Source organism: Aythya fuligula, chromosome 17 (assembly GCF_009819795.1).
Source record: "Aythya fuligula isolate bAytFul2 chromosome 17, bAytFul2.pri, whole genome shotgun sequence".
Taxonomy (NCBI): domain Eukaryota; kingdom Metazoa; phylum Chordata; class Aves; order Anseriformes; family Anatidae; genus Aythya; species Aythya fuligula.
The window spans coordinates 349266-372496 of NC_045575.1; the positions used below are offsets into that span (position 1 = coordinate 349266).

Consider the following 23231-nt stretch of genomic DNA (forward strand, 5'->3'; position numbering starts at 1 on the left):
TCCAGCTGCTTGACCAGAAGACTGTCTGCTATGCAGTCAATGATTATAGCTGTAAGAATGAGTCAGAATGCTGATGTTTTGAAGTGACAGTGTATTTTGGGATCTTTCTTCCTTACATGGCCACAACAGATGGGTGACAGCTCTAACAAACTAATGCAATAGCAGTTTCCATGGTGTACTGGGTCTGGCTGGGATCTTAACTTTCCTTGCAGCAGCCCACACAGTGCCGTGCTCTGTACTTGGAGCTAGAACAGCCCTGGTATCACACCAGGGTTGTGTCTGCTGCTGAGCAGTGCTGGCACTGCATCAGGACTCCCTCCAACCCCCCCCAGAGCCAGCAGGCTGGGGGCGGGCAAAAAGTGAGAAAGGAACATCACCAGGGCAGCTGACCTAAACCAACCATGCCATATGATGTCACACTCAGCAATAAAAGGTGGAAAAGGGAAGAAGAGGGGAGGGGTGGGCTCATGTGAAAACGTCTGTCCTCCCGAACACCAGCTACGTGTGTTGAGGCCCTGCTGCAAGGATGTGGTCAAGCATCCCTCATTTGTGGGAAGTAGAGAGTAATTTCTTTCCTCTGCACTTCCACACAGCCTTTGCTTGTTTTTTTGTTTTTTTTTTTTTTTCCCCTCCCCTTTTCCTCTTTTCCTTTTTTCCCTTTAGTTAAATTGTTTAATTAATAATAATTTTGCTGACATTGCTGACTTCAGTTACTCTCCCAGAAAAGGTGTAGAAGCTTAGAGCAACTAGAGGAATCCTTGATTCAGCTAAGAGCGATGCAAGATGTGTCCTGAGGTGCTGAATCCAGTCTCCTGTTATTGCACATGCCATGTAATATTAACACTGTGATTCATAAACTAAGCAATCCCATTTTAACAGTAATATTTTGGTTGTTTCTATACTACTATACTGTATAAAGTCGTATACTACTATACTATAGGGCTATTCTGGAGCTTCAGCACTCTGATGGTCAAAATAATTTCCAGGGCTGATGCCTCTCAGTAGTAACACCAACGTTGCTCTCTAAACTGCTAGTCTTTTGCATCCAACAGGAATCACATTTGTCTTTCTTTACTGGAAATACATCAGCTCACTGGATAGGTTCTCATTTTATTTCCAAATGATGATTCCCTACCCTTGTAGTAGAAATTCTTGCTATTAGTCGTGAAGTGCGTGTCTTTGCATATTTTACTCTTGAACTTCATGACACTGTTCCTGTTGCTCTAATACACAAGGTTGTCCAATCCTTCCTGTATAATATTCCTATCCTTCCCTGTCTCAGAAGTGCTTGCTTCTTCACTGTTTTTTGTTACATTTCACTGTAGTACTCACTTCATTTGTGCAAAGGCACTACTCAGTAATTTTAACAATGTTTGTCCTCTTCACTGCTTTCTGACCCTGACATAAAGAGTATCTCATCATAGAACAAGTTATCTAGACAGTCAGGTGAACTCAGTTTTGCTTTTAGCCTGATTTCTGTTCTCCTTCCCTTTTACTGTCACTTCAAGTTGAGTGCTTTCCTACGCTTGATTCCTCCAAGGAGGTTCAAAGCAGCTCTGGTAGAGAACTGCCTGTCTCACCTCCTTGAGGAATCTGTTTAGTAGTAAGAGATTAGGAAATGTTTACTTGTTCACTCATTTTGGAAACCCTGGGTTTTCAGATATGTTTTGCAATGAGCTGTGTGTTTAGCTTTCTCACAGGTGGGGCTGCTGTGTTATGTCATGCTGGCATGCGGAGGTGCTGGCTAGAAGAAGAACCACATTAGGAGATGGAGCCGAGAGTGTGAACTCCAGCATCCTTGAGGCAGTGCTGGTTCTGCCTGCTTCCAGCTCAGATAGCGCCTGCTGCATTCTGGGGAGAAATTTAGCTAATTCCTTCTACTGTAGTTGCTGCAGCAATGGGACATTTTGACAGCGGCTGCTTTTCACAGTTCCTACCTTATTTAGCTTTGTGTCCAGTCCAGTTCCACACCCTGTAGTCACTCAGTGGTTTTTCTGCAGAAGTTGGTGCCCTTTCCTGGGAGCACTCAGCTGTATGTAGCAGCTTGCAAGCCCAGCACATCACTGAGCTCAGTGCAGCTCATCCTTGCTGCCACTGCATTCCCTCGTCACACAGGGAAACAGCAGCATGTGTCTGGCAGAGAGCTGATGATCAGGTGGAGCCATGGGCCCAGCAGAGCTGAGGGAGAAGTGGGCAAGGAGCTGGGCAAAGACATCAGGGAGCTACCAAGTTCCCTTGAGAAAGGCTGTGCTGCATCGGCTGTGCCAGTTATGCATCGGGGTGCTGTGGGGAAGGGATGGGGTTCCCTGTAGAGAGCGTGGGGAAAGGGCTAGGCCATGGGCTGCTGAAGGATGGGTTGCAGAAAAGTCCTGGCATAGCAAGGTGTTACAGAAGGGTTACCAGGACAGACTGGTTTCTTTGAACCCGTTTCTGCTATTTTTCAGGAATTATTCACCAGATGAAAGGTGACTATGACACTGCACTGCGGCTGCATAAGACACATCTGTCCATAGCTCAGGAGCTGAGTGATTATGCGGCCCAGGGCCGGGCCTATGGCAACATGGGCAATGCTTACAACGCTCTGGGCATGTATGACCAAGCTGTCAAGTACCATCGGCAGGAGCTGCAGATTTCTATGGAAGTAAATGACCGAGCCTCTCAAGCATCTACACATGGGAACTTAGCAGTTGCCTATCAAGCACTGGGTGCCCATGACCGTGCTCTGCAGCACTACCAAAATCATCTCAACATTGCCCGGGAGCTGCGAGACATCCAGAGTGAAGCACGGGCCCTCAGCAATTTGGGCAACTTCCACTGCTCACGAGGAGAGTTTGTGCAGGCTGCACCTTACTACGAGCAGTACCTGCGCTTGTCCCCAGAGCTACAGGACATGGAAGGGGAGGGGAAAGTTTGCCATAACCTTGGCTATGCCCATTACTGCCTTGGGAACTACGAAGAGGCTGTTAAGTACTATGAGCAGGATCTTGCCTTAGCAAAGGATCTTCATGACAAGCTGAGCCAAGCCAAAGCTTATTGCAACCTGGGCCTGGCCTTCAAAGCCTTGATGGACTTCAACAAAGCAGAGGAGTGTCAAAAGTATCTGTTGTCCCTGGCACAGTCTCTGAACAATTCCCAGGCCAAATTCCGAGCTCTGGGGAACTTGGGGGATATTTTTGTCTGTAAAAAAGACATAAGTGGTGCAATAAAATTTTATGAGCAGCAATTGAGCCTAGCCCATCATGTTACAGACAGGAGATTGGAAGCCAGCGCCTATGCAGCCTTGGGCTCTGCATACAGAATGATACAGAAGTGTGATAAGGCTTTAGGCTACCATACACAGGAGCTGGAGGTGTACCAGGAGCTGGGTGATGTGTCAGGTGAATGCAGAGCACACGGTCACCTTGCTGCAGTATACATGTCACTTGGGAAGTACACTATGGCATTCAAGTGTTATGAAGAACAACTGGATCTTGGGCAGAAGTTGAAGGACCCCAGCATAGAAGCCCAAGTCTACGGTAACATGGGCATTACCAAGATGAACATGAATGTCATGGAGGAAGCTATTGGCTACTTTGAACAGCAGCTGGCCATGCTGCAGCAGCTCAGCGGAAATGAATCTGTGTTAGATCGAGGCCGAGCATATGGGAACCTGGGAGATTGTTATGAAGCTCTGGGAGATTTTGAGGAAGCTATAAAGTATTACGAGCAGTACCTGTCGGTGGCTCAAAGCCTGAACCGCATGCAAGATCAAGCAAAGGCCTACCGGGGCCTGGGCAATGGACACAGGTAAGGAGCGTTGCATGTGTATTGCAACAAAAGGCAGTGAAATGCAGTCTGTTAAAGCACACAGAAAGGCCTCTGTTGTTCAGTATTGCCAAGTGTTATAGTCCGTATGATCCTGGTCCTGGTGAGTTCCTGTGAGCCCACCTGGTGCACTGGAAGCCAGTGGGCTGCTGGGAGGAGCATGTGCATGGGAGCATTTGTATCTGTGCACACCTGTGCTTGCCTAGAGGCACTGGCAGGAGGTGTGCTTGTGTATGTTGAGGGGAAACATTGATATAACAGAGGAGAGAGGTATGGGATGCACGCAGAAATATGAGAAGGTGGCCTGTGTGTGTGCCTGCATAGTGCACAGCGTGGGGAAGGTTGCCTGCTACTTAGAGAGCATGTGGGAATGCACAGATGAGAACAGGGGTAGGGCTGAGCATGAGGAAAAGGGAGATAACAGGCTGTGGGGCTGAAGTGTGCATGCAAACTGGTTATAAGTGAAGCTTGGCTGGCTTGTTGGGGGCGGTCTAAATATGCAGTAGAGGGCAGGGAGGTTGATGTCTAGACAAGTCAAAATGGTTGCATTATGTTAATGGCAGGATGTGTTTGTGTGGCCATTGTATACATGCACAGGGATATGGCGTAGGACCAAGTAACAGAGTCCTCTGGATTCTGGGAAGAAAATGATTTTGTCTCTGCTACTGGCTCGAATAATGGAGCTGATGTTGCTCTGTCCTTGGAGCAAGAGTCTTATAGGGTAGCAGAAGAAGGATGGTGATTCAAAGATACTGAGCATGACTCCTAGGGGGAAAACATTTGTCTTTGCCTGAAAGATTTGAGATGACCTCTAAAGGAAGTGACAAAACATTATATTTCAAGAAAATATTGGCAAAATCAATGCTGTTTTCTTCCCTTGTAGAGCTATGGGAAGTTTGCAGCAGGCTCTGGTATGCTTTGAGAAGAGGCTTGTGGTGGCACATGAGTTGGGGGAGGCGTTTAACAAAGCCCAGGCCTATGGGGAGCTGGGGAGCCTGCACAGCCAGCTGGGGAATTACGAACAAGCCATTTCTTGCCTGGAACGCCAGCTGAACATTGCTCGAGAGATGAAGGACCGAGCTCTGGAGAGTGATGCTGCCTGCGGCCTTGGTGGGGTCTATCAGCAGATGGGAGAGTATGACACAGCCCTGCAGTATCACCAGCTAGACTTGCAGATTGCGGAGGAGACCAACAATCCCACTTGCCAAGGCCGAGCCTACGGGAACCTGGGTCTGACCTACGAGTCGTTGGGCACCTACGAGAGGGCGGTAGTTTATCAGGAGCAGCATCTCAGCATTGCAGCACAAATGAATGATCTTGTAGCCAAAACTGTATCCTACAGCAGTCTGGGAAGGACTCATCATGCCTTGCAGAACTACTCTCAGGCTGTGATGTACCTGCAGGAAGGTAAGAGGCTGAATCTTCCAACATAGCATGTTGTGATAGACGTAGGGGAGTAGGAGGGAGGATTGAACCCATGGAGAGAAGTGAGGTACTGTGGATGTGGCACTAATAGAATGGGTTTGAAAGTGACTTAGATGCAAAAGCTCTTACAGACATACATAGCTACTGTCAAGCATCCATGTGAGTAGCTACACAAGAAAGTTGTTCTGGTCAGCACGCCATGTCAGTCAGAGCCTTCCTGGCATCCTGTGAAGAGAGTGTTGAGCAGAGCAGTCTCTTCCTTCCTGGGGGCTTCTCATCCAGCTCTGAGCTTGAATCCAGGCTGGGTCTAATGAGAGTCTTTGTAAAGCCTGCTTGTGCCTGAGCATTGAAGGTGTAAACCCTCTCTGTAGATAGCACTGCATCCCAGGAATTGGCTGCATGGGTAAGGATATACACATCCAAAAGGAGGTCTGGAACTAATTTGTGCTGAGCTGTGCTTTGCTGCTTACCACCTGGCTTTTCTTTCTGAGCTCCAATGAGAGTGAGACCAGATGGGCGAGTGTCCTGTAAGCTGAGAGTGAACACAACTCTTGTTTGGTTGGGAGGGGCAGCCCTCGGTGTTCAGAAGCCATCTGCCCTCTGCTGAGTGCCAGGACCAGCGCAGGCCTCTGGCTTGTGCTGCTGAATAAGATTCCAGCATGCATGCAGCATTCGTTCAAGGCGGTAGCTCTCTGATGGAGGAGATGAGCAATGTAGTAGGAACGTATGAAGTTGGAAGCTGAAGGATTAATTATATCAGCTAGTCTTTTTTTTTTTTTTTTTTTGAAAATGACTTTGACAGGATTCAAACAACCTGAGTTCAATTAAATTGGAAGGAAATAAATTATTTGCAGCTCCTTTTCCTTGTGTGATGAAAGATTCATGAAAAGAAAAGAAAAAAGTAAATGCTGGTTGCTGCTGAGATGCCTGGTCACAACCAGGCCTCCCCTTCTCCAGTCTGTAGGAAACTTGAGGTATATAAGAGCATCCTTGTGGGCAGCAGCAGGGCCCATGGAGGTGGGAGGCTTAGAGTGTGATGGAAGCAGGGGACAAACAAGAAGGTGCTGCTGGAAGTAAAATGCGCTTTATGTCGCTCATGCCAGGACCCTGCCCTCAGTTCTGGCTCAGTAGAGAAACCTTCCAGGATGCTGGAATAGCTAGTGGGAAATGACCAAGTAATGTGGCAAAAGCCTCTTCTCTGGTAATGTTTGGCAGTTCAGTGTGATTTTGATTGTCTGTGTGGCTTTTAAGATTTAAAAGTCAAACTTCCTGGTAGAAGCATACAGAGTGTCTTGGGATTGCACCTTAACCTCACCTGGGTTGTGTCTTGGTCTATGGCGATGTCTGTCTTGCTTAGGCACCTCTCATGCAGGTGTTGATTCGAGTGTAAGCAGCCGCTGCTTAGCAGTGCTGCAGCTGACATCTCACTGCTGGCATCCAGCACCGCTGTCTGCCTGCCACAGGCACCAGGGAGACATGTGGCCCACCTGAGCCGTCATCCCCCCAGGCAGCTGAGGCAGGAGGAATGTTCCACCTGGAGGCTAAAGCCACTTCTCCCTCCAGCCCTCTCTCACTATGACTGCTTTTCAGGACTGAGGCTGGCAGAGCAGCTGGGACGCAGAGAAGATGAAGCCAAAATCCGCCATGGCCTTGGCCTTTCCCTCTGGGCAAGTGGGAACCTGGAGGAGTCTCAGCACCAGGTATTCCATGGCCTGCCCTATGCTTATGAGTCCTGTGGGTCATTTCTGTCCTAGGAGGAGGAAATGTCTGATGCATCCTGGGACAGGGTGTATGATGCACTGAGCCCATGTGCTTTCTTGTTCCATTCCCAGCCCACTGCTCTCAGCTGGGGATGCTGATGTCCTGAGGGGCTGTCTGAGGCTGACCTCCCCTCTGTGGCTATGGTGGCCCCTGGATCCCGCTCTCCTAGTCAGCACTATGTGCTGTATCTGTTTAGGGAGTCACCATGGCTGTTTTCCCCCCACCAGCTGTACCGGGCCTCGGCACTGTTTGAAACTATCCGACATGAGGTGCAGCTGAGCACAGATTACAAGCTGTCACTCTTCGATCTGCAGACATCTTCCTATCAGGCCCTGCAACGAGTACTTGTCAGCCTAGGTAAGAGACACCATTGCCTGCTGGGTCTGAACTCCAAGCTTGTGCCACAGTTTGACTAAAGATGCAGGGAGACAGTTCGTGCTACAACCTTTGCTCTTACCAGTGTGATGAAGCATAGCGTTTGTTTGCCAGGGCAGAAGTAAGGGTCTCTTTGGGTTTCAGGCACGATAGTCTTCCATGCTTTCTCCAGTCATTTGACTTTGTGACTCGTTTCCCCATACATCACGTTAGTGCTTGCAGCCATGATCTGTGGGACCATAGTCCAGCGCTGGACTGCTCTTTCCAGAAATAAATGCGGTGATGCTGTTTCACTAGGTTTGTGTTTGAGCTGGGATAGCACCTGTCCCTGTTCCCGCACTGCTCATTGCAGACCATGTTGGTGTCAGGTCTGAGACATGGCTTTGTCTTTTCAGGTCACCATGATGAAGCTTTGGCAGTAGCAGAGAGAGGACGAACAAGGGCATTTGCTGATCTGCTCGTGGAACGCCAGACTGGGCAGCAGGACTCTGATCCATATTCTCCAGTGACCATTGACCAGGTCCTGGAGACAGTGAATGGCCAGAGGGGACTTGTTCTCTACTACTCACTGGCAGCAGGTTACCTGTACAGCTGGCTGCTGGCTCCTGGGGCAGGTGAGGTCCCTTTTGGAGGTGAGAGCCTATGAACAAAAGCAATCCTTTGGATCCAGAATCTTGGAGCTAAATAGACGGGAAATGGTGGCATAGCCACAGCAATAATGGCATAGAAGTTCTTAGGACTTCCATAGAAGGATTTTGACATTCATCTGGAGACGGAAATGTCTCAGGTGTTTAATATTTCCATTTTTTGACCTCTAATCTGTATGTTTTTCCCACACAGCAATGCAGAGCGGTAATGGGATTCCAAGTACCTTGGTCTGTGAGAATCTTTAATGGATAAGAATGCTTACTTTAATTATATTTCTGTGCTTTATCGTTCCAAAAGCTTTTGGCATTTATTCACTGAACTGGATTGCAGAAAACAGAAGGGCATCCTTGCTTCCTGATACATCATTGAACTGCCTGATCCTCTGAATTCCGCTCATATGAATGTGGAAATGCTTATCACAGGAGAGCAAGGAGGATTAATTTGAAGAGGATTGCTTTTTGCAGGCAGCTGTTTTTCATTATCTAATAAAATGATGACTAAATTTTCATGAATTCTTTTTGGATATAATTTAATAATTGCAGCCCTTCACCATAACAAAGCTGAAGAGAAAAAAAAGCACTATTCAGATTACACCAAAAGCACTATTCAGATTACACCAAAAACAATTTGGGAAGGGAAGCAGACATTAGCATATTTCACATGGGATGACAGTGATTGGAAGATGTTCTTTTGTGGGGCGTCTTGTAATATTGATGGTATAAGTTTAAGATGATGTCATCCTGCTATGCATCCTTGGCACTAAGTGGCTCTTTAGTTCTGTACTTTGCACAATAAAATGTCACTAATTCTGTAGTATTGAGATCAAGCTGAGTATACTAGAATTATATGAATCAGTAGTGCAGAATTTGCCACCAGCCTTCACAACCAGTCTCCTCCTTGCCCATCTGGGTCGTGTACAAGTGCAGCTGTGCTCTCCAAGTACATGGGTTTGTGACTAGCTCCTTAAAGGCACTGACAGATATGAGGAAGGAGAGGGACACTGGTGCTTTTGTCTTTAACATGCAGGTTTCCTCTTGAACAGCTTTTCTGGGGAGCTCTTCAGGAGTGACTCCATCCCTTCTCATCTCATTACTGATGGTGGAGAGTAGCTTCAATGACAGCCCAGCATCCTCATTATCCCACTGAAATTGTGCCTTTAGAACCACTGATTCTGTATTTGTGACAAAGGGAGCTGCTTTATTCATTATGCCCCCACTCCTGATAACTGATCTATGCTGTCAATGCAAACAGGGCATACAAAGCAGCCTCTTGCTGTTGATCACAGGCTGTGGCACTGTAAAATTAATTGTATCAGAAAGGTTATGGCAGTATGAATGGAGGAAGGTTTTATCTCGAGTATTAGTTGAATTCTTAACCAAAAAAGTGATCGTTCTTTATAAGTTTTATCCATTGTGAAATGCTAACATTTAGTATTTTACTATGCATTAATACACCTTTCTTTGTATATAATGTATTTTCATGCATATAAGTAAAATGAAAAACCTTTGTGTGACATGAGAAGTTTCTGCTGTAGTAGTAGCATTTTTGTTCAGCATTTGAGGCCTTGTGTGTTCAATGTACATGTATGTGAACAGAGACAATTAATAGGTATTTTTCATGCATAGCTGTTGAAATGTGACTTACACATGCTTTCATGGAAGATGTGCTTTATAATTTATATAAGACAGCTGCAATAGCAAATGCATTCTGAGCATCTCATAAAAGCAAAGTACTTTTGAGCTATCGTCTGCAAAGTACAAAGCCAGATTTTAAATAACCAATTGTAATTCAGAAGTCTGGAAGAGACCGGCGGAAAAATGCACAGAATGCATAGCCACAGTTGTACTGGAAATACCAAGTGCTAGGGACTGTTCCGCTTTCCTGGATAGTTGCTGGCAGTGTTCTTCCTCCCCTGCAGAAATAATGTCATGATTCTTTTTCCTTGCAGGAATTCTAAAATTTCATGAGTATTATCTGGGTGACAGCGTGACTGAAAATGCTGGGGACTTCCCTGAAGCCAACAGTGTGACTTTGCAAACAGTAACAAACTCTGCATTGGAACAGTACATCTCAAGTGTACGGGAGGCTCTGGGTGTGGATTCGTACTATACCCGGTAAGCTGGAGATAGGGTTTAACATCCTGGTTCCCACTTTCTCACCAGAAAGCGATAACAGTTCAGCTGGCAAATAACTTTTGTTATTTTCACCAATTCCAAAGTAAATTAAAGAATGTGCATCTATGCTGGGATGCTGAATGCACCCTGAAAGGTTTGCAGGGCAGGATGGTTCAGGTTGCAGAGCCGCCTTCTTCTGGTTTTACCTTTACTTAGGGAACTGAAGAGAAAGCTCTACCTAATTTATTTTTTTTTTTATTTTCTTATCTATTTATTTATTTCTAAACCACAAAAATACTAGCTTTTAGAAGGTTTAGGAGAAGGTGTCTTTGTCTTATAAACCGCTCGTGGCCTGTTCCAAGCTTATTTTAGCTTTTCAGTGCTCTATATTTTCATGTCTACTCACCTGAGTGCAGCTATTTGCATCGTATCTAACTTTGACTGAGAAGTTTGTCATCTGCATTACCAGAAAAGAACCTGTCCAGAACACCACTAACTTGAGAGGATATGTCAGGATTTTTGTTGTGTTTTAAGGGAGTGTGTGGAATGGGTTGTTTTCCTTGCTTCCTTCCTTCCTTGCTTCCTCTCTCCCTCCCTCCCTTCCTTCCTGTTTTAACAGGGTAGTTATTGTATCAGTCTCCTAAAGAACACACGATGCTTTTTTTCCACTTTTCATTGGAAATTTGCCCAAAGAACTGAGAAACTCTTGCTATATAAATTACTTCTAGGTTTCTGCAACCCTTTGAGATTACTTTAGACACCCATGTTACCATTAAAATTCTTACATTAATCTTGTAAGAACTAAACAATTTGTACAGTCCTGAAGTCTTCACTAGTGACAGACTGAAGACAGATCAAAATCTTTGAGACGCTGCTTCAGAGCACTAAAACCTAGCAGTCCATAACCCATGTCATTTTGTTAAGAGGTGCTCTCAGCAGAATACAAGCAGATTTGTGGCCATGTTTGAACCAACCGCGCTGCAAATGAGAAGGAAAGCAAACCACTCCCCAAAACAGAAAAAAAAAATAAAATAAACCATGCATTGTTATCCCACACAAGAGAGGAAAGTTAATTGGTATGAGAAAGGTGAAAGAGATACCTGAGTTGAGATGGACAACATATATCTAGAAGAAAACTGATTTGAGCCATTTTCTCTGCTTCTCTGCTGTAGTCTCCAAGGAGAAAAGCTATGTCAGTGATCTGTGTGGTTTATGTAGCTTTACAGCTAGGAGATAGATAAAGGGTTTATGTTCCTTTGGGCTAGCTACACAGTGATTTGCTCATCCTTTCTGTTTGTTCTACTTCTATATATAAATGCTTTTGTGACCATAGCAGTGATTACCCATAAATGATAAGATACGAAATGATTTGAAAAAAATTATAGTACTACTCTGAAAACTTCCCATGAACATGGTGTTAGATTCTCTCTCTCTGAGTATGATGTTGGTGTCTGGATGTTCCTTTGGAGTGTCACTAAAAAATTTAGTATTGCCATTGTGGGAGGATGAGCTCTAGTGATTCAGTGAGAGGGAGGGATTCAGGGACCCAGAATCTTGCTAATATGGACATTTGTACATGTTGCTGAAATACTGGCAGTATCTATAACAGATTTTGATCATGAACAGGTGGCTTCTTGTTGCTGATAGCCAAAATGGTGGATCAGGAACAGGTCAATCTAAGGTCAGCAATCATGTTAGTCTTAGAGGTTCTGACCCAGTCTGTCCAGAACTCAGTCTCAACTTCCATTTTCTGTAATCACCCACCAACCTCACAAGGGATTTGTCAGGATTGGGTCAGTTGAGCTGCTGAGAAGATGACTCTGTGCTTAACTCATAATGTTGAGACTGTTTGAAACCAGAAGCAGTAGGGACAGCAGATACCTCCCTCCAGTGATACCCACATCTGCATGTATTGGACTTCCAGTTGTCTCATATGGGTGCATTTTGGGTTTGTACTTTCTGACAAGGTGCGTAACTTTCCACAGTTGTGAAGGTGGCTTTCTGAAGGGGAACATACGGTTTTTTACAGCTCTCTGACTGGATTATTCATTTCACTGTGACCAATAACAAACTGCATGCTAGTCTAGGGTTTTTATTAAGTACTCTGAGGAAGACCAATTGGAACCTAAACCAGATGAGTAATCAAAGTCTAAGAGAATTGACAGACAAAGGGGAGTAGCTTCCTGCATGTTAAAGCCCTGAGAAACTGCAAGCACATAAGCACAGCTATCTGAATGATCATAATCATGAATTTATTGCTACTAAATAATGCTATACTTAATGCCTATCCTTGTCCGTAGTGATATCTAGTGGTTTGCAGGCCTTACATTAAATTCTCTTGGCTTCAGTCACACCTTAGGAGATACATTTTTTAAGTCTTGCTTGAAAATGAGCTGTGTGATTCCTATTAAAGGAAATGTCAGAAGTTATTCTCTCCAGCCTTCATGTTTCCTGGGTTTTACAGATGAGTTCTGGATGTTGGCACTTCATCCAGTTCTTTCTTGTGCGTGCATGTGGACCATAAGCTCTCTGTTCTTTCTGGAAGAACAGAGTCACTCTCCATCTGAGGTGCAAATACTGACTGGCAGGACAAGAAAGAAAAAGCAAGACTGAATTGGTTCCATCTACCCTTCTTTTAAAGGATCAGGGTTTCATCTTTCAGAAGGTTACATCCATCTCTAGGTACCAGTGGTTGAATCTTATCCTCTAGATATGCATGTACACAACCAAAATCTGTGGTTACTCCTTATGTTTGCAGATACTATTTTCAGTTCTGGTTACCATTTGTCATCACAGACTTTTCCTGGCAAAGGGAGTCCTTCAGTCTTCAGGTTTTGGGATGAGTCTTTAATTTACTGTGATGTCAGCTTCCTCCTCTTTTCATGGGGATGGTGGTGGTATGTTCTTGGTTAAGGATTGTGGATTTGATGCTTGTCTCTGAGATCAGTGGGCTGGTGTGGTATGATCACAGGCAGAAGCTCTTTCCCCACTTGAAAATTATATGCAGGTTATTAAACAAATCTTGTCTGCTCCGTGTGGGTCAATATCAAGTTCTGATATGAAACTTTCCTTGTATTATTAAGTGCTTCCTTGCAGCATTGCACATTGCCACCATACTCCAGCATGGCAAACCCCCAGGAGAAACTGTCACCTGCAGTCCCTGGAAGCTGTTCTCTGACTGTCAATGAAGAGCAAAAGGAGTTGAATATGTACTGCATGCATGTGAAAACTTTTGTTTGGCTTCAACTTCTCAGTTCATGGCATGCTAAAGTGCACTGTAGTTGTATGCTTTTGCAGATATTTAAGTGCAATTGCCTTCCATAAAGGTGTAAATATGTTTGTAGGTACTGTTTCACCACCAAGGTGGCACATCTTCCCATTTTTTGCTCCTGGGAGGAAGGGATGCTCTCATAGGATGTGTCATCAGGAACTTGCTGTGGTGATGTTAGGTTCTACAGTGCAGCCCTTTGCTTTGTGCTGAAAATCGTTCATCTCAGCTTGTCTAATTAAACTGACAAATACACATACTTACAAAAAATAAAGTGTGAGGAAACCTTGAAGACTGCTTGAATTTGTGTTGGGACAGATTCCTTTCTTTTCTGGGAAAACATGTGACCTGCTCTCTTGGGTTCATGAAATCAAGATTTTTTAACTCTTGTAGGAACTCCAAATATTCACCATGAGTGATACTTAAAACTGTGCCAGGACTCAAGACTCAGCATGCCTACAGCTGGAAGAAAAACATACAGAAGACAGCCATTGACAACCTTTTCTTCCCCCAACCCTTATCCCCCCCCCCCTTTTTTTTCCTGACTGTTGTTTGACTAGTCCCATTTCAATGTTGAATGGCTTTTGTTAAGGCTTATTCTCTCAGGTTACTAAATGATACTGACCTGGAAGTATATTTGTAAGTTATCCTATGGTCCATACAGCAACATGTATAGTTTTCTGCACAAATACCTGTTATATGATAATTCGATTCACGTGCTTGTTATTGAAAAATGTGTCCTTGAGGAAAGGCTGTAAGTTAAAAGGCAGCATAAGTGAGATGCAGGCAGCACAGCAGCTTTAGCTAAAGTGTACAAATTCCAAGGCTTGTGATGCACCATATGAGATGCAAATTATTTACTAAATTAAAGGAAGGGATTGTTAAAAATGCACATACAATAGTTGTTTGCTTTCTGCCTTTACAAAGGAAAAACAAGTGTTACCATAGTATTTAGATGGAAAATCTACGACAAGATGGTCATTTAGATATTTCTCTATATTTGTCTCTGTTGCTGCTGTCCTAGTGTCACTGATGGAGTCATTTTTTTTTGTCTCTTTGTATCTTTCCCTGTTTGTATAATAGGAACATCAACACAGCTGTCTTTTGTATATTGAGCTTTGCCAGTGAAGGGAGCATACATAGCTTGGAGGGTCTTTTTTTTTTTTTCTTTTTTTTTTTTTTGGAAAGTATATGGTAGCATATGTTCTTAGGCAATTCAAGGGCTGAGTTGGTGTTTCCTTCAAACATCAGCTTTTCTGTTCAGTAGCTTCACAAGTCCTTATCTGTTTGCTGGGCATGGGAATTTGGGTCCTGTATTTCTGTCATTGTGTGTAATGCTTTAAACCCTTAAGAATGCCCAGGGCAAGAGAAAGGTACAGGGCTGTTATTATCTTGTATGCCTAACAGGAGAGGAGATGCAATCCAGGGAAGATTTGACTTTAACATTTGGTTGAGGTTGTCTGAAATTAATTTTCTCTCAGACTGGCTGAGCATTTGTTACAAAGCTGTTGTTCTGTCCTGCACCTATGATTCCTTCAACCTGCTGTTCCCTCTGCAGAGCCTGTGCTAGCAGTGAGACTGAAAGTGAAGCTGGGGATATCATGGACCAACAGTATGAGGAGATGAATAACAAGCTGAACTCAGTGACTGATCCAACTGGCTTCCTGAGGATGGTCAGCAGGAACAACCTCCTGAACAGGTGAGAATACAGTGCTGTACTGTGGGGATCAGTGAGCAGAATGAAATGTCTTGCTGTGATCTCAGAGTAGAGCTGATGATGTTGTTGATGAATGCAATCCTGAGGAACACGACGGGGGCCATTTATGCAGCATCTATGTGTCTTTCTGCTTCTTGGGAGCCAAACGCATTTCCCTGAACACAGATCTAGGAGCTTACCTAAGGTGTCTTGTGAATTAACTGGTTTGTAGCTGTTAGGAGAATCTCAGGAACGAGGGAATATGAGCACTTCATTAAAAGCACCCTCACAAGAGCATCAGAAGGAGAACTAGAAGAAAACATGACTGATGTTTTCAGAAGCTGCACTGGGATGAAGAGAAAGGCACGATACTTGTGTATGGCCTCCCTGCCCAACTTCTGTCTCCCGATGGGGGAATATCAGGGAGCTCTAGTGGTAAAGCTGATGCTGCCACATCTCTTTTGTACCTGGTTTGCTGAGTCACAGATTCAGGGCAGGTGCTATAGTCTTGCCCAAACCTTTGAGTACTTATGTCTGCTTCAGTCCCACAGATGATGAAACTAGAGGCTACAGAGTCTAGAAAGGAACCGTAGAAAGCCTTACCTGTCCTATTGTTACACTGCGTGGTTCTTCCTAATCTAGCAGTGTAGAGAGCAGTATGCAGCACAGTGCATGTTGCACAGTGAGCTTGGGACAGCAACAAGTTATCCTTGAAAGAGTCCTGCAGCTTCAGGAATGAAGCAGATGAAAGCCTACATGGAAGGAAGCAGATTAAGAAAGGAAAATGGAATAGGCAGCATTTCTATGTACTGGCCTAGAGTTCTAGCAAGGAAATGTGAGCTTTTAGACTTTGGGTAAACAACAGAATTGAGTATTTAGGAAGAATACAAATTGTCATCTTGCATCTCTGGCCTCCAGCTCTCCGCCTCTGTGCAGTTGTTCTTCTGCCAGCTAATACTGGCATAAATTCATGTAGCTGTAGGTCAGTGATGTAGGTTATTGCTGCTGTCGTGCTTCAGGAGATGGCAATGTAGTGCCTCACAAGCAGTGAATCAAGGTACGGCCTCTGTTTGCCTTGGCTTCGGCAGTGCAGGGCAGAAAGGGGAGTAGGGCCTGTTTGCAGTTGAGAGTAAGAGCTTGCCTTTTCCTGCTGCCAAGGCAGGCCCTGCATTCCTCTTGTGAGGCCTGAATGCAGTGTTCACATCTTGTGTTTGAATGTTGGAGATCCTCAAGGGGGAGTTTATATGGCCTGGGGCCAATGTGAGTTCCTTCACGCGCAGGAGTTGCACATGCTGTTAAGGTCCCATGTCAAAATGAGGCCCTAGACATGCTGGGACTGTTCGGAGCCATCCAGTCTCCATTTCTGATGACAAGTGGGTGACTGAAACGAAGCCATTGGTTTTGGATGGGTGCCCTCTGGCTGCTGTCATCAGGTAACCCGGTGATTCTGGCTTTAAGCAAGAATAGTATGCTTTTTGGCAGCTCTGCTTGAAAAGCAAAAATGCCTAGGTTTGGCAGTTAACTTAAGGGACTTCTGAGAAGAAGAGGACTTCAGAGGAAGAAGGGGTTGCTGAGGGAGGACACTGCAGTGATCTCTGTGCTGTCCAGTAGCTGTCTAACCAGTTCATGCCAAGAGATCCTGACACAGTCCCAGTTGCTTATGTTTTTATACAGCTTCTGTTTTCCTCTGCTCTGTAGGACTTTTAGACCAGATTAAAATCTGATTTCTTCCCTGCTCATCATCTTTTGCTCAAGCAAGAAACATGATCATAGCCATCACCTGAATATAGCTCCCCCACCTTTTCTTTGGCCTCTCCACCATCATGGGGGACACAGTCTGTCTACCTTCCCGCAGAAAACATGTGAATCAGCCCTGCCACTGCTTAAGTGTAAAATATACTTCCCTGAGGGCTATTTTTACAATGCATCATAATGGGAGTTTGTAAAAGGCAAATAAGGAGGTAAGGAGTAATGTAATTTCAGATGCAAATTTACTTGTGACAAGGACATTGTTGTCTCCCAACCAGCCTCTATGCTTTGCAAGATCAGGGAGCAGATCCTCCTGGAAACTATGCTAAGGCAGGGATTCTGGCTGGCCAAGGACAAAGTGTGAGGCCTTTGGAAGACAGATTAGGAAAGCAGTGGCCGGAGAGTTTCTTATCTGCCTGGTTCTGTACATACGGGGGCAGTGTTGTGGCTGCCCAAGTACAGACCACCCAAGCAGAGAGTTCTGGGTGGCCTGAGGGTTATGCGCAACCACTGGTGGGTATTGGAGATAATTGTGGGTGCTTGAAAGCATCTGCAGGGGCTTGAGATTTGAATGTTTTTTCAGAGCTTCCCACAGCTTGGTATTGTATGTCAAGACCTTGAATGTGGGTATGGGTCTGCATGTCTAGGAAAGGACTTTTGAGGCAGGCTTGCAAGTGACAGGCCCGATGGATATCCATTTGTCCCAGGACTGTCAGACATTAAAACAGTAAGTCTGACTCAGGCCCTCCAGAATGGCTGTGCTTCGCCATGAGTATATTTCGCCCATTCAGAGTGTTAACAAGTGCCAAGGCAAGAGCAGTGCTATGCTGGCTGCAGTATGAACTGCTCCTTCCTGCCTGTGCGTAGTCACATTCATCCTCTGCAAGCAAAGCCAGGCCCTGAGAGACTGGTGGCATGCCAAATTAGTCTGAGCTCAAGGCTTGTATGACAAGGGTTTTTTCCACCTTTCTCTGAGGACGTCATGGGATCATTGCTTTGTTCCTCTATCTCCAAGACAAAGGGTGGAAACAGAGTTAACAGTGATATATGCAGGCAGTCCCGAGTCCCAGTTTGTGCTGTTTCCTCTGCTTGTTGCAGGCCAGGATGCCTTATACAAAGGATTATAAATTAGCAGCACTGCAGAGTGTGCAGGGACTCCAAATTCTATTGTTCCAGAAATCAGGGGAGGGAACACTGCAACAGCAAGGTAGAAATGCTCAGACCTGCTGCTGTGCAGCACTGGCCCTTCACAGAAGGGGTGTTTGCCTGAAAGTGTCCATCTTGTTGCATTAAAATCACCTGGACTCAGATGCCTGACAGGCCACATGGAGAGCTATTTGTTTGCACTGGTCAGGGAGGAAGGGGAGAGAGATGGTCGGGGCTCCAGGTTTGCTCTGCTTGCTAAAAAAGATCTCTGTCCAGCCTCTCCCTATGGTTTTTCTCTGTCTGTGTGTACACAGACATGCAAAGGTTGTGGAAGATTTATGATATTCCTTTGATTTTGTTCTAATAAAAAACAGTCTGAGTGGTGAAGGGATAAATCTAGAGCTGCTAGGCTGTGCAAGCAAGATGAAGGAGGCTATGCTGATTAATCAAACTGGTATCCCCTGCAATAAATTAGTCTGTTAAATATGTTTAACACCGCGACTAGGCTGGTGAGTGCCAACCTGCTGGCAAATTGCTATTTCTTAGGAAGGCCAGGACTGTTCTGCTTGGACTAGTGTTCTTTGTGCTCACTTGATCCTGGATAAGCAGGAGGGGAATCCCTTGCCCTTCCTCAGTGGTATATCAGATGGAATATAGTAGAGGTGTGTGCTTTAAGTACATGGGGATCAGGGCACTAGAAATGCCCAGTATTGGGAAAGCACAATTTCTATTCTATTTTTTGATCAGATTTTAAAATCTGTGCTATATAGTGTAGAAACAGCTGGGCACTGTACAGTGCGCTTGGCTCAGGTCAGCTGCTGCAATGAAAGCTAGGCAGAGCGATCCAGAGGGAGGACTTAGTGCTGAATCCATCCTGAATGCTGCCAAGAAATTTGGTCCTCACACAAGTCACCTCGCAGGTTCTCAACAGTGCTGAGTAGTTTTAGTGTGCCTGTGCTTTCACCAGCATCCCTGTTTGTGTAGGAGAGCATGGACAGTTAGACACAAGGCTTCTCTTTACATCCATTTAATACTCCTGTTGGCCTGTAAGTTACAAAGCTCTTGTTAGTGGAAAGCATGGGCGATAACATCATTTTTCTTTAGTGAATAGTTTTTTAGACATGAGTTAAGCTGGTCCAGTGACTGTTGCAGCAGCTGAGGAGAGAAAGGGAGGGGAGAAAGAAAGTTTCTAAATCGGTCTGTTGATAAGCATCAGGGCTATGTCTCAGGCCTGTGGTTGGCAGTGGTAGAAGGTGTGCACTTGAGTGGAATGTTTTGCTCACCTTACCTTTTCCTGGAAATTTGGCCTATTCCGTGAGTATAAGGAGGAATACTGTGCAGTCACATATGCCTACAGCAGATATGCAATCAACTGTATTAGTGTCATTGGTTGACCCTACCTATTGGACACTTAGTTATGTTCTGATTTCCTGCATATGCAAAAGCTTTCTGTTTTTGTTTATTTCGTGTGGTGTTAGCTAAGATCGATCCAGGCAAGAGGTAAAACTAGTGAACTAGAGTCAAGGTATTTTTGAGAGTAAAGATTCTTAACAGAAGATGTTGCAGTCTGCTGTCCTGATGAAGTGTGGGGGGTTGGTCATGAATCCAGAAAACTATAGCTGCTTTCCTGTCATGTCAGTTGGCACAGGTGCATGGCACTGGAAGACGCTTGAGAGATAGAGCGGCTCTGTGGTTCACAGAGACCAGGGATGGGAGGAGACTTTCTCTGTGCATCTGTGCAGCAGCATCAGAGCATGAGCTGGATATGGAATTCTCCATTTAATGCATTTGGCACTGTGAGGGCAATGGGGCATGTGTTCCCTCATGGGTGGCCTTCTATGCATGAGATTTGTTGTTTTCATTGCTGGACAGCCCCAGTGGTGACTAGTGGCACTTCAGACCATGTTCTACCATTACTGTTAAATGTCTCATTTCACTCCCTTCCTCCTCCCTTCCTTTTTTTTTTTTTTTTTTTTTTTTTTTTTTTAAGGCCCACCTGTTAAAACTTTCTGGAAAATTATCCTTTTTACATAAAACAGTTATTCATGGCACTGTGCCAAGGATAACCTTTCAGGGGAGCACAGCTGCTGGATTAGAGAGACTAGAGAGGGGCAACATCACTTCCTGAACAAGGCAGTAAGTTTTTGTACCCATGCCATCTTGGTCTCCTCACAGTGCTGGTGTTTGGTGATGCCTGACACCCAGGAGAACATGTGCAAAGCTGTCTGTGGGATGTTGGAAATGGTCACCAGATCAGCACTCGTATAACGTTCACTAGCCTCTTGGTGATGACAGCACCTCCAAGTCTCTGGAGAACAGAGAGATAGTACAATAATTCTTACGTACAAGAGCTGCATGTAGGCCTCACACAACGTACGTGTACTCCTTGCAACTGAAAGTGACTGCCAAATGGCAGACCAGTTGATAGGAGTGTTTGTAGTGCAAAAGACTAACAAAGGCCTGTACTAGTACAGATCTTACACTTGCAGCATCTGTGAAGAAGGATGTGCAGACAGGGAAGTACAGAAACATGTCATGCTTGTAGCTTGAGATGAGCACACAGTACAGATAAACGACTGAAGCTCAAATACCTAATTAGCATAGGTAATTATCACATTATATAGAGAGAGATAGATATATATAAAGTGCGGGGTATACTCCTGATATACATGGAAGCTGATAAGGGAATGAATACTGGTTTAGGAAGTAATATATATAATAAAGGAATAGCTGCATGAATTCTTCAGGTTCAGGCTCCTGGTCAGTGGCACAAGGTGCTGTTCTTGTCCCTGAAATGCCAGTAGCAGTTTTGGGGTGAGAGACAGGGAGAGACTGCTCCTGTAAGGAGTAGCTGACGGCTTGAACTTGGTAAGAGTGAAGGCTGGTATAAGCATGTGGGAAAATAGCTAACCTGCTGAGTTTTGGGGAAGATGAGGAGAGCTACAAAGTGTGCAGTGAGGGGCTGTTCAAGAAATAATGGAAATGTTTGAAAGACTTCTTGGTGCTTAACAAAAGCGGAGCTGAGAAGGACTACTGTCAGTGATGGGAAAGATTTTGATGAGTCTGCAGGGGGACCAGAGGGGTGAGTGTTGGTTTTGTTTGTTACTTTAAAACAGATCCAGATTAACTCCGTTCAGCTGCTTGCATGAAGAGAAAATCATCAGGAAACTAAATCAGGTCTGCTGGGGTGGAGAGAAAAAGAACTGTGTAGTGGCATTTGGGTGGGGCTTGGAGACAGCTTTGTGACTGAGTTTTGGCAGTGAATACTGTAAGAGAATGACTGGAGATGGACAGATAGCAAATAAAGGAAACTGTCATTTGTACTGCCATTACCCCCATGGAACAGGAAAATGGGAGCAAAACAACATTGCAGCAAATTATAAAGCTTGTAGCGAAGCAGGTTCCGGATCAGCTGTCTTGCTGGAAATGTGGATTCTAACCTGCTTACACAACTCAGGATTTTTTCAGAGGCAGAGCCTAAGAGGCATAACTCTGACTTCGTGGAGCCATCCAGAGGAGTGACAGCAAGTGCAGGCATAATCTTCATGTCTTGTTGCTTGCTTGTTTTCCTGTTTCCTTTCAGTATCATGCTAGATTAGTTGGTGCAAAACCCCACTGTAAATCTTCCTGTGATTGTAGTCAATTGTTAACAGGTCTCATGTTTGCCCATACACAATTGCTACCAATAGGTAAGTAATAAATGTTGTGAACGGCATTTTAGGCACTTCATTTCATAGAGAAACTCCATAGCAATGCAAGCTGCTGTCCGCAGCTAGTTCACCCTGCCATTAATGTCATTGTTCATTGTGGTGTGAAGTTGAATGGGAGAATAAAGCCCTGGCATGAAGCATCTTACAGACCACAGTCATCTGCTTGGATGGACTGGGACTGCCTCATTGTCAGCATTATGAAGGCAGAGCAACTTGCTGTGGACCTCAGATTTCTGCAACTAACCTCTCACTTGCCTTTTGCCCACAGGAGCTGTCAGAGCATGACCAGCCTATTCAGCAGTACCATGTCTCCTGTTAAGGATGGAACATCATCTCTTCCAAGGAGGCAGACTTCCTTCAGCAAACCCCCACTCCGTGCACTCTATGACTTACTGATAGGACCACTGGAAGGAGTAAGCTTCTAGCACACACAGACATAAAGATACACTTAACCAAAATCACCTGTTGTATGGGAAAGCAAGAATAGACAGCCTGGGAATTGTTTCTGAGGCATGGAGCTTTCCACTTGATCTTCCCTGATGGTGAGACAGGATGTATTGGGAGGTGGAAATAAAGGGTATTGCTGATGGTACCTCTTTTGGTCAGCTGCCAAAGTATAACGCTTTTGATGAAGAAAGCATATCTTTTATTCGCTAACACTAATCGGCAAACTTGGCAGATCTACCTAGGGACAAATAGGTCAGGGAGAATGAGAAACTGTTCTGAGTATGGAGAAGATTCATCTAAATCAAGGCTGGCCATGGCACTGGGTTCAGTGGACAGGGGAGTTAGCCTTATGTGTGCCTATGCTGTCTGATGCAGCAGTGTCAGCCTTCTTTCTGCTTCTGAAATGACAAAGGAGCATCTTTTCTTTGATTCTTTGTCTTAATGGTTTAGCTAGTTTATGTGTCTGTTCCTCTCCCCTAAAGATATTCAAAAAATAAAATAAAAAATGTCTGCTTCCCTTTCCCCTTGAAACAGCAAGAGGTCAGCAACTATTCTCATCTCCTTTTAAATGAAAATGTTGTTATCCTTCAGGAATTTTGTTCCCACTCCAAAAGCCAAAAAGCCATTAAAAGCACATTGCTGTCATTCTTCTACTTTCTACTGTTGACATTCTCCCTTATAGATAACCTTATTTTTGGTATTTCTGATTCACTCCCAACTCCCTTTGGAGGAAACCACCGGACTGATAATTCTATTTCTTAATAATATTAATTTGTCTTTGCTGCTACCTGAGAGATAACACTTGAGATTGACTGCAAATTCCTGTTATTCTTTGATTGCTAGTGAGATGGGGTCAGTGTATCTCAAATTAATCCTCAGCTATCAGTGCATCACAGTGCAGTCGGGCAGTTTGCTCTAGCTAGACCCTGAACAAGACAGAGGAAGAATTGTGTTAGGACCAAGGTGCATTTGTCTGAGCTCTCTATAAAACCTGATACAAACAGTAAAATTCGCCGTGACTGCACAATAGCAATTTCTTTTCTGTTGGAGTGCTTTTATTCAGTATGTCTGCATTTCAGGATTTTCTG

The 23231-nt window shown here is 44.7% G+C and overlaps 1 protein-coding gene across 5 annotated transcripts in view; it reads left to right on the forward strand.

Moving 5' to 3' along the window:
- The window catches only part of TTC28 (tetratricopeptide repeat domain 28), a 152319-nt gene that overhangs the window by 110204 nt on the left and 18884 nt on the right, over positions 1-23231 (forward strand). For all 5 annotated transcript variants that reach the window (XR_004254001.1, XM_032199208.1, XM_032199209.1 and 2 more), the window contains 8 exons: positions 2445-3786; positions 4688-5211; positions 6820-6929; positions 7218-7347; positions 7761-7979; positions 9962-10127; positions 14954-15094; positions 21965-22109. Coding sequence is in view for 4 of the 5 variants with exons in the window: in XM_032199208.1 (XP_032055099.1) it covers positions 2445-3786; positions 4688-5211; positions 6820-6929; positions 7218-7347; positions 7761-7979; positions 9962-10127; positions 14954-15094; positions 21965-22109 (2777 nt within the window). In the remaining variant the exon portion in view is untranslated. The remainder of the gene's footprint in view (positions 1-2444; positions 3787-4687; positions 5212-6819; positions 6930-7217; positions 7348-7760; positions 7980-9961; positions 10128-14953; positions 15095-21964; positions 22110-23231) is intronic.